The sequence below is a fragment of the Cyprinodon variegatus genome, unplaced genomic scaffold (assembly GCF_000732505.1).
Source record: "Cyprinodon variegatus isolate N-32 unplaced genomic scaffold, C_variegatus-1.0 Scaffold391, whole genome shotgun sequence".
NCBI classification, from domain to species: Eukaryota; Metazoa; Chordata; class Actinopteri; order Cyprinodontiformes; family Cyprinodontidae; genus Cyprinodon; species Cyprinodon variegatus.
Window position 1 is genome coordinate 4515 of NW_015150844.1, and position 19842 is coordinate 24356.

Here is a 19842-nt window from a genome sequence, read left to right on the forward strand (position 1 = left end):
TTTTTTTTTTACTTTGCACCATTGAGTTTGCTGCAATTCTTTATTCAGAGCATGTATGTAGTGAAACTGGAGACGAAACCTCACCTTTAACAGGATGAAACCTGAAGCAGAACGTGGCTCAATGTGTGCAGCGACCCTCCACGACCCTCACTGGGAGACAAAAACATGTTCAATGTGAATTAATCTAGATTAGGGGTCCAGGCCAAGGACCCCCAAACTGATGGTGAGATGGAGCGGGGACGCCCTAATTATATATATTGTATGAAATTGTCTTATATCAAACTGGTCTTCTGATCTTCTGCCTCCATTTATCTGTTTACTACTGTGTGTTGAATTCATGTTGATGTGGCTTTAAAGACATTTCAATTAGTGGGAAAAATTGCAGGGGGAATATAAAAAAAGTCTAATTAACCAAAACTTTCATGATCCATATGCAGTAGCTCCTTGGACCCCTACTGTAGGGGTTGCGGACCCCGTGTTGAAGGCCTCCACTCCAGATCCAACAGAAACATGAAGATTAACCAGTTTGCATTGATTTTAGAGACATCTTTCTGGCATCAGAAAAGCAGCATTGGTTGGAGACTTTTGGGATGAAATGTAAAAAGGTCTATTTTGAAATGCTTGGATCAGTAAACTCTGACGCTGTGAAGATGGATTCACAAATTTAATTGCATTTTCCCCTCACTAATTTCAAATTAATAAACCTTCACTTACATTACGAAAAAGCAACTTGTGTGCAGCTGATTCCAATATATTTACCTCTGACAGTTGTAGAGTCAAAAGATTTTCAGATTTATCCTAAATAATTTCACCCTCTTGTTTTCTGCACAAACAGGAATTTAAAAATACAAGATCCTGATCTTGACAACACAAATTCTTCATAAATTAAGAATTTGTTTTGAAAGTCTTCAATTTACGACAGCTGTTCACTTATGAATAATTCATTCAATGTTACCACAGTCGCTAATCTCAATTCCCCTTTTCTTGAAAAACGGCATACAATCTTTGACCGAGCCAGTTTAAAACCAAGTGAGGCACATAGAGATAATAATCCAGTTAAGATGTGATGCACGATATGACTTCAGTGTGGTGGCATCAAAATCCATCAAGTGAGTGTAAGGCATTCCAGTGCCCATCAGTTTTTATCTGTGCTGTTTTACTTTTAGAGGCAAAAATATTGATTCATCAATTAACTGCAATTACGTTTTCAACAATCCAATATGAAATCACAAAACCTGCTGAATTGTTCTGCCCAGTGGCTTTTTGATTCTTGCCATACTAAAGAAAAATGAACGATGACAAGGAGAAACTGGGAGTGGACCGTCACCAGAACGACTTCAACCTCATATACAAGCTGGTGTTTTTTGCCGCCATGGTTGACCTGCCTGCTCTTTGCCATAGAGCCTGGCCAAGGAAATATAGAAAGCCTCTGTAGCACCTATGAGAAAATGCACAAAGCTGTGGCTGCAGCTGGACACTGTACTCATCCACTGAACATTACATGTAAATCACTGATGCTACACACAACATTAAACACTAAGTCCAGTTTTGTTGCTAGGTAGCACAAAACATTGAAAAAAACAACTCCATAAAAATGCACAGCAACTCTTTCAAACATTTCTGACTCAGAACCTTCATTGCCTCTGTTGTATAAAGTTCTGGTGTTTTAATGAGATAATTGTAAATATCTCCATACTGAACAGAGGGCCAATTTTCAGGACTGTCAATCCACAGACCATCAGCTATTTGAAACAGGTCTGGAAGCTTTACGCTAAATTGTTGTGCACATTTTGTGTTCCTTTGCACATAGATTATGAAAATTAGTAATACTGACTTCCACTGGTTTCTTATGGGGTAACACTTTCTTTTATAGTACATCAATAACCATGTAATAAGATAGTAGTAACATAGCAAGTCAAATAGTACTTGGAAACAAGAAAAATGTTGTTTGGGTAATTACCCCAAGATTAACCTGCATGTTATTATTACAATTGTATATGAAAATGTAACAATGGAGACTTTTGATGGATGATTACCATCAGGTTACAACATAAAAGTTTCCATTATTGGGCACCATCTACTGTACCTGTGGCTTACAAAGTAAATTGGAAGTTATGATCAGGTAAATAAAGCATTATAAAACTGAACTAAAGTTACATATAAATAAGAGTTAAGTTGAGTAGGTTGGCTTGCCGTCTTCTAGGTTTGGTTTTCTGTTACATTCCAAATAATAAACTGCATTTTACCAGATAATGACACATTTATTTATTGCTGTCTGCAAAATAAATATGAGTTACCTGGTAATAACGGTTTGAATTCAAAGAAGTCTTCCTAAAATTTGAAGCACAGCAGATAACAAAATTCTCCATAAAGTTTTTCTTGTTACCTAGTAATATAATTTGCTATGTTATTACCATGTTATTACATGTACTGTAAAAGAAAGCATTACCTCTTATTCATAACAGAAGTTTCGTCCTGCGGCAGCGCGACTGTGTTCAGCTAGTAAAAGAATCTTTTTTTTTTTTACCTCTAGCTTTGTGCACAAGCGCACAACTTCCGGAGGTAAACAATAACATTAAACGTGTCTGTATGTGCTGTTGTCGCTCACTGTTATTGACATGAGGTTAAGAAAAATCATATTAGAACTATAACTACTGTATGGGTGTGTGTACATATTTGTATGCCTATATTGTTTAATAAAATATCAACTCAACAATTGAAAGTTGACCAGTCTTTTAGGAACTATTTAGTAAACTTTCCGTCCCTGTCTAGCCAAGAGTATATATTCACCACCTGTATTACTATGGTAGTGTCATATTTTCTGGTGTAATATTGTTTAAAAATCATTTGGATTATCATCTCTTCTCTAAGGAAAAGAGAGCAATTCAAATGGATTAAGTTTGCAGTTAATGTTTTTACTTTTTTATTGATATTTAATTGCTCAAAAACACTAATCTATGCTCTGGTATACATCTGCTGTTTATTTAGACAAGAATCAACCAATATGTAAAATACACAGCTCAAATAAATTTCAGGAACATGTAAACAACTCAGTATAACTTCAATCAAATCAAACTTCTGTGAAATCAAACCACCCACTTACTGTAGGAATTAACACTGGTTGACAATCAGTTTAACATGCTGTTATGCAAATGGAATAGGCAACAAATGTAAATTATTGTCAATTATATCAATTATCAAGAAAAACTCAATAAAGGAATGTTTGTGCAGGTGAGATCCACAGACTGTTTTTCAATACCTATGCTTTCTGGCTGATTTTTTTTTTAGTGATTTTTGAAAGTTGGTGGTGCTTATACACTCATAATAGCATGAGAGTGACACTACAACCAACATAAGTGGCTCAGGTAGTGCAGCTCATACAGGATGGCCCATCAATGAGAGCTATGGCAAGAAGGCTTGCTGTGTAATTCAGCGCAATGTCCAGAAGCTCAAGGTGCTACCAGGAGGCAGGCCAATCCACCAGAAGACTTGGGGGAGGCTGTAGGATGATAACAACTAAGCAGCAGGACTGCTACCTCCACCTTTGTGCAAGGAGGAACAGGAGGAGCACTCCCAGAGCCCTGCAAAATTACCTCCAGCAGGCCATAAATGTGCATGTGTCTGCATAAACGATTAGAAACAGACTCCATGAGGATGGTATGAGGGCCCGAAATCCACAGATGGGGGTTGTGCTCACAGCCCAACACAATCAACATATTCTCATTATCAGTTCGTTTGAAATCGTATGAAAACTTATGCACACTATTTCGTACATTTTGGACGTTTTTCCTCAAAAAAAAAAAAAAAAAACAGATCAGTGCGCATGCGCAGGCAGACAGACAAAAAAAGCAGATCCGCGGACAGACGTAAAAATGGGAAAAACAGTGCAATAATTACTTCTTCATGTCTCTAACTACGTTGCTTGCTGTTTTATACCTTAGGGTTAGGGTTAGGGTCAGGGTTAGGGTTAATTGTATGTTAAATTCGAAGTTATTAAATGGTGCGTAAGATGCGCATGCGCATACGACGAAAAAAACGTCCAAAACGTACGAAATTACGGTGCATAACTTTTCGTACGATTTCATACGAACTCATAATGAGAATACACTGACACAATGCAGGACGCTTGACATTTGCCAGAGAACACCAGGATTCGCAAATTCACCACAAGCACACTTTGCTCTTCACGAATGAAAGCAGGTTTACATTGAGCACATGTGACAGACGTAACAGAGTCTGGAGACATCTTGGAGAGCGATCTGCTACCTGTAACATCCTTCAGTATGACCGGTTTGGCAGTGGGTCAGTAATGGTGTGGAGTGGCATTTCTTTGGAAGGCCGAAAAGACCTCCATGAGCTCGCCGGAGGTAGCATGATTGCCATTAGGTAACAAGATGAGATCCTCCAACCCTTTGTAAGACCAAATGCTGGTGCAGCTGGCCCTGTGTTCCTCCTAATGCAGGACAATGTTAGCAGGCATTGCCAGTGCATGTGACCGAAGAGTGTTAGCAGTTCCTGCAAGATAAAGACATTGAAGTTATGGACTGGCCCACCTGTTCCCCTCACCTGAATCCGATTGAGCACATATGGGACATCATGTCTCCATCAATCCACCAACATTACGTTTTATCACAATGTCAAAGGGTTGGTAGATGCTTTAGTCCTCCCCTAGACCTGGGCGGGGCCACACACAATAGTGTACCTCATTATATCAAAGTTGGATCAACCTGTAGTGTGTTTTTTCCACTCTAATTTTGTGTTGGACTCCATTCTATTGAGTTTATACTGGTCATTCAGCTTTGTACAGAAAAAAGTATTCAATGAGAGTATTTCATTCATTCATTCAAACCTTTAATGTATTATTTGAGTGTTCCCTTTAATTTTTTTCAGCAGTGTAGATCAACAGGTACTCCAGAAAGTTCTTTCTTTTTGTAATTATACAAGACCTGTATCGAAAAATTATATTATATTTAATATTGCATCAAATTTTGACCAGAAATATAAAAATCCTACACTTTGTTTCATAAAAGAAGCATCTGTGCAACAGCAACAGCTGTGTTTTTCTTTTATATGCTTTACAGGAATCAGTCGATGAATAAGATCAAATTATTAAGTCAGAATTAGACACAAACACCCTTAAACACTAATTTTCTCTAGACTACGAGAGAATAACAGCAAACTTCTTTCATCAATTTTCAAAGAAATCCAGCCTGGACATTGTTCCTTATTGTCCAAAATTAATATAATAGCTTAAGGCATTACACCTGAAAAGTTGTCCATAATAGGCTGTTTGACTTTCTCAGGATGGTTCCACCCTCAAAGTGACAAAAGTTGACATGAGCGCACAGATACAGGTCTACACACCAATAGGAGATAATCTGCAGGTGCATAAAAATCAAACAATTCCAGAGAAGGAGCATGCATCATGCTTTTGACATATTGGGTTCCTCATTGTATTCATTGTTGATGCATAAAGGTTCAAATGGACACAGTCATACAGACATCCTCTTATTCAAACAATGTAATCTGCATAATGTGCATTCTTTAGTCATAGTCTCTTTGGAAATAGTTTTCTCACCAAATTTGGTTTTGTCTGCACGGTTGTATTACTTGCTCTGGATTATTATTATTTTTGTTGTTTTTGTTGTTTTACAATCATGCAAATTCACATAACTTTTGTTATTTTTATTCATTTTTTTGTTCCTTAATGTCCCGCTCAGGTTAGATATTCCTGGAAAGTCCTGGACTTTAGCAAAGCCTCGCCAGTGGGGACATACGGCCGAACCATATGGTCCTGGCCACCAACCTCATCTTCTCTGTCTGCAGAGTGTTGCGGAGTATCAAATTGTTTCACCTTCTGTCTCATTCACCACTTCTTATTATCACCTCTTCATTTCAGCACTTCCTACACAATCCCTCCCTCTCATACATCTTAAAGCACCTCTCGGATTGTCTTGGCACCTCTGTCTTTTTTCATTTTTGTTAGGCTTGACAGTCATCTTGGCTGACTTGCTGTAAAGTGCAGCAGCTGACAAAGCTGATATTTCACTGACTGTCGACATCACACGCTGCTGGTTATCAAGCAGAGACAGGATCAAAACTACAGCAACCTGACAACGGCTAAAACAACGCTGTCACGGTCTAGGGAAGAAGTTTGAAGTCTGTAATAGCAGCTCCGTCTAATTGCTGCCATCAAATGGAAGTGGTTATGGCATTTAATGGAGAATATCTGGAGATTAAGCTTTTGTATTTTTGACTTCATAAAGACTCTATCCTATTAGAACTTTGTGCTTTACCATGGAACTCACATCTGCAGCTTTCTTCCCGCATCTTATGGAAGAAAGAGGTTTGAGATCTGCAGCCCTGTCATCACTCCTCTGCTTTACCCTCGGGTGAAAGCCAGATTCTGAGGGAGATCAAGTGAGGGCTCCAGAGAGTTTTCACGGAAATGAAGGCCCTCTTAAAAGACACCCACAGGGTTCTGCTGGGCAGCTTTGCCTTCTGTTGCATCATGCCTGGCAGAAGACTGAGTCCCCAGGTTAGGGACGGCCGAGGAAAGAGGAGGGGAGGGCAGAATGAGAGGAGATGGCATCCAAGGAGAACAGAAAAAAAAACATAAGCCCTGCAGAAAGTTTTTCCAAGCACCTTTGTGTCGTTGCCATATTTCCCATCTCTCCTTTAAGAGGGTTCTTTGTCCTTCTCTTTATTTCAGACAATGTCCTTATTTCTTTTTTATTTCAAGTCCCTTTGTTTCTTCAGGCGCTGCAGCTCTTTTTCATACTTTGCCAGGTTTTGTTGAGCTAAAGCTTTGGCCTATCACTCTTTCTTTCCGTATGTCTTCTGCTCACCTCTCTATCTACTTAAACTTTTCCTAGCCCTCAGCACATCTCTCTCTTTATATGGATCTGTTTCTTCCTGTTAGCCTGGTGTCACCCGTCTTCTTCACTCCTGATCATTTCTGCAGTCCCTTTGATGAGAAGCCATAGAATGATCTCTTATTCTCTCTACTTTACTGTCTTTATCTTCTTCTATTTCTGCTTATTGAAACCTGATCTTCTGGTTTTTCTCTATTAAGTTATTTCAAATGATGCCACAAGTATTTTATTTCTTCTGATTATCAAACCTTCACTGTGTTTGTAGCAAAAGCTAACAATGTGTTCCAAAATGTGTCCTTCTTTGCTCGATGGTTCATCTTTGTTTCCACTGATCCATCTCTTTTAAGGTCTTTGCTAGAGTGGATGTACATTTATTAGAAAGTAGTCATGATGTGCATTTAGGATTAGCATTTACTAGTCAGGCACGGCAATGGGATTTTTGCTCTAGATCTGGGCAACTAATCGGTTTTGTTGATCAGTTGATTTATTTATTCTTTTATGGAGATTGCCTTTTTGGAAAATCTAGATTTTTTTTCCCCCACAGAAATACTCCTTGGGCTTCCATGTCTCAGTGTGAAACCAGTTCATCATTTTTTGTTCTTGGACATATTTTCATTACTGATAAACTGGCTATCTGTGTAGTACCACTAGTTAGAATCATTTATTTTTTTGTAAATGATTATTTTACAAGTTTGTTTCACAGCTGGAATGTCATTGTCCTTTAAATAAAAGTCACCTACTAGAGGGTTTAATTGAAATAACAGCTAGTTTTTGGAAGTCATATATTTCATTTGGTTTTTTTAATATGAAATTGAAGTGAGGAAAGAAAAAAAAACAAACAAAAAAATAAAGATTAATTAGATTTGTAGGGGGAAAAAATTAGAGATTCCATTTTTAGACCATATCAATATGTTCATTGCTCAATACCTATATGCCATTATTTTACATATTAACTGCCTAATAACCAATACTGATATTTTCTCTCTAGACCTTCCCACAATAAGTTTTCTCCCTCCTGTCCTGTGCAGTAATTCCAAATAGTAGTTTAACTATTTGCTTCTGAAAGTTAAATGATAGCTTCGGCTTTTTTGCTGTAACAGACTCTTGCATGATTTGGATGCACATTACCTGCTGTTGCTGCAGACAAAAAAAGCAGCAAGATATAGTGATGGAATTACATCTTTCTGTCATTTAGTGTTAAAGTTAATACTGGAAAGTACAGATAACATTCGATTTATGTTTTGTATCTCTAGTAAATATACCTATAACCAACAAAACAACTTTTGATACAATAACAGATTTACACAAAGAAAAAAATGAAGTGTCCCAGTATCTCTTTATTTAAAGGGTGCTATAGTTAATAGGCATGCAGAAACACCACCCGCTTTTCATGGGGTTTGTTCAATTGCAATGGAGGTTGCAAAAACAATTGCATATTGCCCCCAATATTTTGCATGTTCTGATGATCAGTTCATTTCATGCATATTCTTGAAGGCTATGATTGATAAGGTTATGATTGTTTTACAAACTCCTGCTCTCAGCTGAAGCTTTATGGTGCTTTGCTCTATTGCTGTTTTATTGGATAGTAGAGAAATATATGGTTTATTTAACATTTATTTAGAAATAAAGTGTTGGTTTAAATTTGACTGAGCAGTCTGTATGAGACCAAGTTCATACAGAAGCCAAAACTGATATATCTGATTCTTTTTTCCCTGTTTCCCACCCATATCCACGATTTAAATTACAGTCTGAACTGCCCACTTGCAATAACCTCACTAAAATCTGAATTGTGCTACTTTCACAATTGGAACAAAATCCGTGACCTTATGTATCCGATAGCAGTCTTATGGGCCTTTAGGATCAGTGTCATTACCCTCACTACAGTCTAAAACCCATTTATTTCAATGACTTGTGCTGCACAAGAGAAGTTTTTCACAGCAACTACACCAATTTCTGATCCTTTCTGCCAGTCTGGTTAAATGCATGCAGGACCGTTAGAAACCAAAGCATTCAGCCACAAGCAAGAAAAAACAGAAAGCAAATTGAAGAAATTTGGTTTGCCTGAATTCTTATAGTATTATATGATCCCAAGTTTGCAACAGATCTCATTCATAAGCCCAAACTCCAAACTCTGGACCTAGGAGACTAGATGGGATTGCCAGACTAGTGGTTAGGGCATCGCACTTGGAATGCAGAGGTTCTACTTCAAGCCCCGCCCCCACGGACTTCCAATCTGTGTCCAGGAGCAAAGACCCTTAACGCCAAATTGCTCCTCCGGCCCCACACAATGGAACCCAACTGCTCCCCTAGGGGATGGGTTAAATGCAAAGAGTGAATTTCGTTACTCTGTACTTGTGACAGCGTAATGACAATAAAAAACTTGGGGGGAGAAACGGTTTTGTGCACATACTGTTTCTTTATTGCTGCTATTTTTCTTCCAACTAGCAAGGCTAGTGCTAGCACTTTACTGCTGACAACAATCAAACAGCTGCCCATCTGGCCACCCAGAACCAATCAGCCAATGCAGAGAGACTCAATATGCTAATCCCTTCAAGAAGTGCAGCACAAACTGCATCCAGCCTAACAGAGAGCTCACATTTCTCAGCAGTCACTACTTCACAAAAGGCTATGGTAAATAGCTGTTTTTTCCCTTACCTTTATTCAATTCAATTCAATTCAGTTTATTTATATAGCACCAAATTCACAACACATGTCATCTCAAGGCACTTTACTGTTCAACCAGATCATTCAGTCAAATTGATACAAAGTTTTCTATATAAGGAAGACCAGTTGATGGCATTGACTCATTGACTCAAATACAATCCCTCACACTAAGCATGCTTGTAGCGACAGTGGAGAGGAAAAACTCCCTTTTAACAGGAAGAAACCTTCAGCAGAACCAGGCTCAGTGTGAGCGGCCATCTGCTGAGGCCGACTGGGGTTCAAGGAGACAGAAGCAGAGACACAAAAAGCAGCTGTAAAAGGCAGGAAACACACAGACAGGCAGACAAGCTCCGAGCCAGCTCCCATGCCAGAGGACGAAGAGAGAGCATCCAGTCAGTCACGGTCAGAGAAACAGGATCACACTGGAAAACAGGCCGATCTCCAGCATCTATAAACAAGGGTGTTGATGGAAGCAGCACAGCTGATGTTTCTCTCCAGGATGGAGTCACAGCCAAACAGGAACAGACCAGATGAAGCAGAGAGAGCAAAACGTTAGAGATTGAACTAACAGATTCTGCAGAATAGGAGAATAGAGAGAGAATGAAGCAGAATGATGAAATGGGGGTCCCTATGTCCTCCAGAAGTCTAAACCTATAGCAGCATAACTATACAGATAGCTCAGGAAGAAGAGAATAATGGACGGAGAGTCTGATTGTATTCATACGTTTGGTCATAATACTGATGCTTAATAATTTAATGAAATAAAGTTGCCGGCATCCATTCTTACTTCTGTAAAGAGCAGGCTGGTGTGTGACATTTACATTCTCCTTCTACAAATGTTGTTCACTGAAATGTTCAGACTGAAGCCTGACCACAGTCACAATAAGATATTGGTTTGAACAAATATACCAAAAAAAAAATAATTCAGAGTTGAACACGAATACATGTGGAGTAATCTTAGTGTTCTTTAGGTTTTCGGTATTAAATGGCTTCATGAATTAAAGCTATATCAAAGCTTTTCTTTTTAAAAATAAAAATGATGGAAACTTTCAATTTGCATCCCTGCCGGGACATGTATGAGGAAAGATCTCAGGTTCACAGTAAAGCCTGTTTAATCCTTTAGTTCTGCTTTATTCTCCTGAGATAAATTCTTCAGTTTGTGTCATTTCACACAGCAGGAAAGACTTTTTCACTCACCACCAAATTTTCCTCACTGTTTAATGTAATCAGGTAATACGCAGCAGTTCCTCTGTCGCCTAAGATAGCCGCGGCCTCTTCATGGGGAACGGTGGGGAATATTTTTCCAGTGAATAATCACGTTTGTTATTCCAGCAGTGTAGCAGCAGAAAATCAATATGAAATCAAATGAATAGCCCTCCTCGGTTCCCCAAAAAGGAACGCTGAGACTCAGTCCTGGAGTGCCATCAGTCATCTGAAAAATCCAGACGTGCTCTGTAGCCAACAAACCGTGTGGGGATATGAATGAGTAATGTTGCTCTGTACCTTAACAGCCATTTTCCTGAGTGCCCTTGAGCAAGTCACTTAACCTCCCACTGCTCCATTGGAGCAACACGAGGAGATCAGCAGGAGGTAAAGCTATTTTTCTGCAGAACTCAGTGAAGTCAACTATAACTATCCTCTCCAAGTTAAAAAGGAGATGAAAGCATAACAAGTTGCCATTTTTTCCTGTTTAAAACACAAAAGTGTTGTTTAAAGACTTCACAGCACGAATCTTATAGTTTCTCATAAATGCCAGGACTCGGCATCTTAAAGTTGATAATATTTTCTTAACTTGCATCAAAAGTTTACTGCTGTATAGACTCAGTTACCTGTAGAAATCACAGGGTAAGCTTTAAAAAACATTATTCAGGTAAACAGCTGCAGGAGGTCATCACCTGGAGTTCTTCATCTAATGGAGCTTTCACAGAGATAACTTCAAAACTGTCGAGTCATTCCTCATTTCTTTCCTTTTACCTCTAAGCAGCTGGACTTTTATCCGTGTAAAAAGGTGTAGATCAATAGTTCTCTAGCTTTCCTAAAAGTTTTTACTCCAACTATGGCTGTTTTTTCCCCACTTTCAGTCCACTATTTGGATTAATATATTTTATAGAAAAGAATAAAAAGAGAAAACAGGTTTTAATTCTTTCTATACATAAAAATCATGTGGCAGAGTTATTAACAGACATGCAGATCATATGAATTTTCATAAAGAGTCTTCTTATATAACGTCTCTGTGCTCTGGCCAAGCTCAGCTGTGTTTGGGCTTATTGTACATTCTACAGGAATGGAAACCTGCTAAAAAATTTTCAGTTTGACTTGTTTGACCTTTGGATTTGAACATTTTTAACATTTTGATAGTGGTTTATTCACACAAGATGGGCTTTTTTAAATCTTTAGCAACAGATAAAGTAAAACGGGTTCCCAAAGTAGGGCTCTGGACCCCTAGTCGGGCTGATATATTTACATGTTGAAAAATCAAGCCATGATTATAGATGTTTTACTAGCCTAAATAATAAAAGGAACTATTGATTTATAATGGATGTCAAATGGAAAGAAAGGCAATGTTCTTCATGTGAGCATGAAATGCATACATTGCATGGCAAGAACTAAATCGGCAAATCCATACACTTTATATGGAGTGAATTTTGTTGCATTATTGTTACAAGCAAACAACATGTTTGTAAATGGACATTTGAAAAAGATAAATCTGGGAGTGCTTTGGTGGCGTGGTTGTCTGTCAGCCTTCTGTTTCAAAAAACAAGCCACTAATGTCGTAAAAACTCAAAAAATTGCTGTTTTCTCAGATATTAATTTGTACCTTTTTCAAATCTTATTTTTTTTTTTCTTTTCAGAATTAAATTTTTCAATTAGCATTTTTCAAATTTCTCTTTTTCAGATTGAGTTTTGTTCATTGCATTCATTTTAAAATGCTTTTTAAAGATCAAATTCTCTTACATTTTGGAGATGAGCTTAAGAGTACAGACTTATTTCATTTGGTCAGGATGGGATGAGGAGAATGTGATGTTGTAAATGCATGTAAATTTGAAAAAGGGGAGTTTTAAACATTTTTATTTCAATATAAGATCTAAAAAAGTGGGGGGAAAAAACAACAATATATGAAAAATAATTATAGTTTTAGCTTTTAATTTCTGGATTTCATTTTTTATTCCATTATTATTCCATTTTTACATTTTTTTATCCGCTTGCAGCAATAATGGAACAAAATTCCCTCCTATCGTCTGATACCGAGACAAGACAAGACATAAAAAAATTTAAAAACGCTAATATTGACCAAACATTTCTGCTGGCTTATATATCTTCTCTGCACTGTTTAGCTAAACTGGTTTCAGTGGTATTTTTCACCAACTGAATGCACCAGTACTGTAACTCTCCAGGTGTGAAAAACACTTCCTCGTAACGTAATTGGATGTAATGTTGCAGAGGTCATGATTTTCTTTGCTTATTTTCATTCTGGTTTTTCTCTTTTCTCTGCAGTGCAACAATGACTATGCCCCAGTGTGCGGCTCTAACAACAAAAACTACCAGAACGAGTGTTTCCTCCGTAGAGACGCCTGCAAGCTGCAATCTGAAGTCCTCATTATGTCAGAGGGAGACTGTCCTGCAGGTATGTGCATTTATATCATGACACATGCATGTGTTAAGAGAACCATATACACCTGTCATAAAAACACACTGATGCAAACTAAAGCAAAACCAAACATGTTTAGGAAGAATGCTTAGAGAATAGGAGGTAAAGACCCTGCTACGTCTGCATGTATAAAGTGTAAATATGAAGCAAATTGCAAAATAATGAAAAAACAATCAAGTTTTAGCTTTGTTTCCTATTCAGGCGACATGTTAAAGTGTTTGGAATCTAATGAGGCCTCAGAGAGCTTCGGTTTTACCATTTAATAGAAGAAAATCAGGTGTTATTAAACCAACGGGGTATCATACAGTTTACTTAAAGTTTTTGCTTAAAGAAAACAGGAATAAATCTTCAGAGGAAACATTTTCCTCTGTAGTTTATTTGATTACGATGCGTAATGTGAGGACATCTTCTGTAAGAAGGTCGCTTATGGCTGTTTCTAGGAGCTCTGCTCAACACTTCAAGACGAAAATTACTAAATCGAGAGCAGGAGATAAATAATCCTAATTTCTAAGATTCTCTGTCATACTGAAATAAGCCCATGGACCTAATTCTAACTCATACTAGCCCATTTTTTCTCTTCTTAGCCCTTTGAGATGATTACAATCTTGTATTTTTCCTTTTTACATTTGCTTTTTCAGAGCTTCAAAAAGTAGAGTTTAAGACGGTTGTTCCAAATTCTACATGCACCCATCTTTCAGCTATTTAGATGTAATTTTATTTTTCTTTATGCTGGGAAATCAATCGATCCTAATCAAAATTTGCGTGAAATAAGTTTGAACTGTTTTTTATCTCTGACAGCTTTCTCAAACTGATAGAAAACAATTTCCCTTTGTTCTTAAAAATCTAGTCAGCCTCATCTGCCAAATTTAACCAAACTCTATATTCATAGTAGCACACTTTATTCTCAAAGATTAAAAAAATATATTATATAAACAGGAATAAACTCAGCAGCAATTTCCTGCATCCAGGGTTATTTTGATGCCAAGATATCATGGCTGCTACTTTACTTTGGATGGAACCGTTTATAAAAAAGGAAGAAAATGATATCGGCACATCTTTTACACTCTGTTCAAGAGCAATCCATCTTCTGATTAGTCATAGACTGATTATCCTCCAGCTTTGCATCTGTACTGATCATTTGGATAAACTGATGCTTGAAGTTGTCAGAATTTTGTGTCAGGACTAAAATGCAGCTATGATCTGTTGTTTTAAACACTTAAAAAAATTTTATTAATTAATTTACATCCAATTGTTCAAAATTGTCATAACATAAAATCTTTCAGATCACATCAGCAGAGGTGTCTGCAAAAACCTCTGACCAGAACTAAACTTTTACTACTTTGCTGAACGTAACCAGGAAAATAAAGACATTTAAGAGCAAAATGAAATATCCATGACTAAACAGCAACAGAAATATGCTGTTTAGCTCAATTATTTAAGCATTGATGGGAAAATAAAGCTGAAATTTTTTCTTTTTTTAATGTTCCTCATTTAAGACGTTCGAAACCTTCAACGGTGTGGAAATGGACTCACAACCACCTTCACTTTGACCCTGTTTTATTCATAGGCTTCGTTGGAAATTGGTTAAAATTCAGGACAGAAATTATAAGTCTTTAAATGCAGGGGGCTGAATTTCAGCATGCAAGGATTTTTGCTTTGTTTTAACTTCATAAATCAGTAATTTAATCTTGAAATGTTTGCAATATTCAAGCATCTTTGACATTTTGGAGATCTGTTAAAAGCGTAAAAGCAAGATCACAAAGCATAATGTAAGCTTTACATTAAATAGCTTTGTCAACATGCTTTAAAATGTCTCTCTTAAGGTTTTAGACCAAGAAAGCCGCTGAATAGGATTCATTTTAACAACCATCCTGATCCTGTTTCACCTTTAGCAGCCAATTGTATTGTTGAACCATTGACAGGCATTGTTCAACATATTCTCATTATGAGTTCGTATGAAATCGTACGAAAAGTTATGCACACTATTTCGTACGTTTAGGACATTTTTCCTCAAAAAACCACATCAGTGCGCATGCGCTGGCAGACAGAAAAAAAAAGCAGATCCGCGGACGGACGTAAAAATGGGAAAAACAGTGCAATCATCAATTATTCATGTCTCTAACTACGTTGCTTGCTGTTTTATATCTTAGGGTTAGGGCTAATTGTAATTTATATTCAATATTCGTGAATGGTGCATCAGATGCGCATGCGCATACGACGAAAAAAACGTCCAAAACGTACGAAATTAAGGTGCATAACTTTTCGTACGATTTCACATGCACTCATAATGAGAATAGGTTGCATTGTTTGGTGCTAATGCAAATCAAACACCTAAAACTGAAACTTTTTTATACACAGGTGAAGATAGCTTTTATCTTCATTCATTTAGCACATTCCAAAAAGGTAAAAAAATAAATCCACTGGACCTTGTTGCCAAGTGTGAAGACGTTTCGCTTCCCATCCAGGACGTTTTTTCTTTTCAAAATGTCAGAAATAGCGTTGATGCAAAACATGCAAATTGAACCGGATGAATGGGTCCTCCTATGGGAATGGGCGGTTGACAAATAACTGAGGTCCAGGATGTTAGCCTGCAATACCCAATACCCATCTTTGCCTCTGAAAGGGGGTCGTTAGAGGGAAGCATTGGTTTGGCTGAACAGGGAGATGCTCTGCTCCCCTGCATTTGGATGGAGGCCGCGATGAAAGCTGGAAGGAATCAACTGCATCACTGTTTTATTTCGTTTTAGAACAGATTTCAGGCTGGTTTTTTTCCCACTGACCAATAGAGACTTTAAAAAATGGAGGAAACACTTAATTTGTCCCATAACCTTTTTCCTCTAACAGCTTTTACTCATTATGTTTTTATGAGTCGGTTTCATCGAGGGCATCACCTGAGGTGTTCATCTTTCCCCCGCTGGAAAGGAAAAGAGTTAGTGTAATTTTTACCCATAATTGGGATTAGAGTTTCCTGATGGAGTTTGGTGTTGAAGCGGCTGCGTGGGCGTCATCAGTTAGAAAAGGTCGCGCACTCCATTAGCTGTGTTTTGAAGAGCAGGAGGGCTGCGTAGAGAATGCATCTCTTTTTATTTTATCATCTCCATAACGAGTTATTACTATTCCTGGACCTCTGGATCCTCCCTGACTGGCACTGAGCTATAGTCACCATTTCAAGGTGTAGTCAGAGAATTTGTAGATCAATATAAGCCTCTGAATTTCTGTTATTGTTCCAAAACTCTGTCCTCCCCAACATTGAGTAATATTAGTTATTTTTTGATTAATTGAGCAATAAATAGGAAATTTACTGTAAGACTAAGCAAAACCCTTTCTCATTTATCACCTGGGATGGTAGTAACGTCAGGTTTTTCTACCTTCAACCTAGAAGCAGAGTGTTGCACTACTTTGGATCAATGTGGAGGCTGTAATTTCTATTCACTTTTATTCTGAATTCTGTTTTTGTGAAATTGGCTTTGGTTGTTTTTATTATTACTTATGTACTTATATAGCACCTTTTTTCAAGCCAGAAGACTTGACCAAAGAGCTTTACACTACATTCATTCACCCATTCACGCACACACTGATGGTGGCAAGCTACATTGTAGCCACAGCTGCCCAGGGGCTCACTGGGAGAAGCTGGGCTGCCGTACACTGGCGCCACCAGGCCCTCTGACCACCATCAGTAGACAATGCAGGTGAAGTGTCTTGCCCAAGGACACAACAACAATGTCGGAGCCGGGGATTGAATCGTCAATCCTTCGATTTCAGGGCAAACTCCTACATCTGACGCCACTGTCACCCTTATGGCTCTTGTAACATTCCAAACACAACAAAATAAATGATTGAGAGCTGGATGCTAAAGAGCACAAAGCCTTACAGAAGCACCATTGGAATGGTTGATTTTTAGTCACTAATTATTGTTACAGTTACCTGATTTTATGTAATATAACCTTTTTACAATTAAAACCATCAGTCTCGGATTTTACTTTATTTCCTCAGCTAGTTATTTATTTTTTTTGCTGCAGTTTTTTCTTGAAATATGATCTCTTGTTTGAGCTCAGAGAGAATAAAAACAAACAAACCTTATTTTGATGAACTAAACTCACTGCGATTCCTTTTATTGATGTGCAGGAGCCCAAATGGTGACCCTAAGCATGCTGTGCAGAGGTCCAGTCATGAATAAAACATAACTCATGAAACAGCATTTGGGGATCTTATCTGACCCATGAGCAGAAGGCTGAAGTCGGAGTAAAATTATATAAATTCCTTCTGTTTCCACCTTGGAGACCAATGCACAACCCTTTAAACAGTACCGTTTGTGCATCCTGCCATGAACTGGATCTATATAAAAGGGTTACTGAACAAAGACACCGCAGGTAACACATTAAATATTAATACTTGTAAGTTATGAATAACTGTTTGTGAAAGCAGGATGCCTTTGTTTCACCTCTTTGCCTTTTTTTTTAGCACAGTTTACCATCTTTAATCCTTAAATGACATATTGAAAGGGATGAGCTTGTTAAGCAAAAGCTGTAACTCCCACAGGGGACTATATCAATTAATGAGTCACATTTTGGGTAATGTGCTTATTTGTGACTGAGTGAATCCACCTGTGCGGTGCTGCTTGGTGATTTTTTATTTTATTTTTTTTAACAACTAGGTGAGTCAGAGCTTAAGCCAAGATTGGATGTTGGCTCTAGAGGAGCTGACTCAGTTAGCCTCTCTGACAAGCTGCCGGCTGAAGTCCATTAAAGGAGCCGTGAATGGGCCGGCTCAGCAGAGGGAACGTGGGGAGATGGAGGTGGAAGTCGAGCAACAGTGTGTGTGTGTGTGTGATAAAACAGAGCTGCATGCAGTCACATGAACCATCCAGCCTGTTTTGAACTCCTCTTCTTGTGTGTGTGTGGTCCTTTTGAAGCCATGTGATGGCAGCGAGATGGGGTGTGTATGTGGGTGTGCGTGTGATAAACATTTCGGAATCAATTGGCAGAGAAAGAGCATAAAGTATTTTCTTTCATACAGCAGGCAGCACTCTAGAAAACCTAATTCAGGCTTTCAAACAGGGAGGCTGTTGTAGTGCCAGTGTCCAGAATGGAGGACGCTCCCTTTATTCTGGCAGTGACTGGGAAGGAGGTCACTGTACACACATCTTAAGTGTGTGGGGATGAATAGACAGGCCACAACCGTCACACCACATCTTCTCAACTGCTTTTTTTTTTTTTACACACTTTATGATTTATGACTAAATTAACTTTTGTTGACAGCAACACAATGACGCATTGGTATCAATGCAGTTTGCTGCCTCTAAATGACTTCCAGCTATTGAATTCTCAGAGATGCATTGCTATGAACAAGTATACTCTCATCATCTGTTGTTACTTCAGTGTTTCAGATCATCAAGTCCCCCTTTTATATCAATCATCCCATCATCAAATAACTTTGATAAATCATATTTTTGGGAAGCTTATCTGATCACAGTGTGACGTGTAGAATCACTTAACAGCTTAGAAATCACTTAAACATAAGCCCATCTGTCCCCTAATCTCTGTTGCTACATCAGTGCTCAGTTTGAAGGATTGCTGCTACACCATCCACTGAGGAACACACAAGCCTGAATGTTTCCTAAGTAGCTTAAAGGGAAAAGTCATAGAAAAATCATATTTAAATGTAAAATCATTCTGGCTTAAACATGTATATAAATGTACTCTTTATCAGACTCTATTGTCCAAAATTTAGAAAATTTCTTAAAATCTGTGGGGTCTTTTTTTCGTTATCTTATGAAGGCCAGTTAGTTCTACGTCAGCCTGAACACCTAAATTCGTCCAATCGTGTATCGACGGTCATCTGTCAGTTAAATTTTTTCGGTCATAGCTTCTTAATACATATGTCGCAGCTAATATACTCAATGGCTGAAATAGTTTGCTCTACCATTGAGTTCCGTCCCAGTGTTCACGGGGATGGACGTCTGTGTCTTCGCAGGCGTAGAGCTAACAGAATTGGCAGCGTTGCGAGGCTGGGCTCAAACATGTATGGCTGTAAGCCTTCTACACCAAACCAAGCTTCTGTCGCCCTGGCGTCGTCTTCCACAACAACTTCGTCCCCGCTTTCCTCCTCTAAATAAAACATTTATGATGGAGGACACTCATCCACGACCTCTGACACAAAACTCTCCTCCGCTGTCCATAGCGTTCCTTGACAGTGTCGTTTGTAAGTCCCTAATTTAGTGCTAGTTGGTCCCAATGTAATTTCCCATTGGGAACCTACTAGCTGCTAACTGGTTAGATAGATGCTTCCGACAAACCGGCCACAACCAAACTTGCTTGCGAACCTTTCGCCACAACAATCCCGCCCCCTTGATAAACGATAGGGATGGAACCGTTCGGTTCGACTGTCTCGGTTCGGTTCGCGTGTGTTGCGTTCGGTTCATGCGCTGCTCCTTTTTCTCATAGGCGAAGCGTGTACACTCCAGAGCAGAAGATGGCGGTAGTGCGACCAAAGCCAACCACCAGTAGTAAACAAGAAGAAGAAGAAGCGAAGCAGCTTAGCCGGGTGTAGCAGGGAAAAACACTTGTTGTGGAGAATTGTGTGGGTATGGCGAGTGGGAAAGAACAGGAGTTGGAAGACGCGCCAGCAGCACTTTATAGGTCTGCTGTATGGGAC

The 19842-nt window shown here is 38.5% G+C and overlaps 1 protein-coding gene across 1 annotated transcript in view; it reads left to right on the forward strand.

The window, feature by feature from the left end:
- The first annotated feature begins 1288 nt into the window (after positions 1–1288).
- tmeff2 (transmembrane protein with EGF-like and two follistatin-like domains 2) overlaps positions 1289–19842 on the forward strand; it is a 166197-nt gene continuing 147643 nt past the window's right edge. The window contains exons 1-2 of the mRNA XM_015387320.1: positions 1289–1375; positions 13035–13164. Coding sequence (XP_015242806.1) covers positions 1289–1375; positions 13035–13164 — 217 coding nt within the window. The remainder of the gene's footprint in view (positions 1376–13034; positions 13165–19842) is intronic.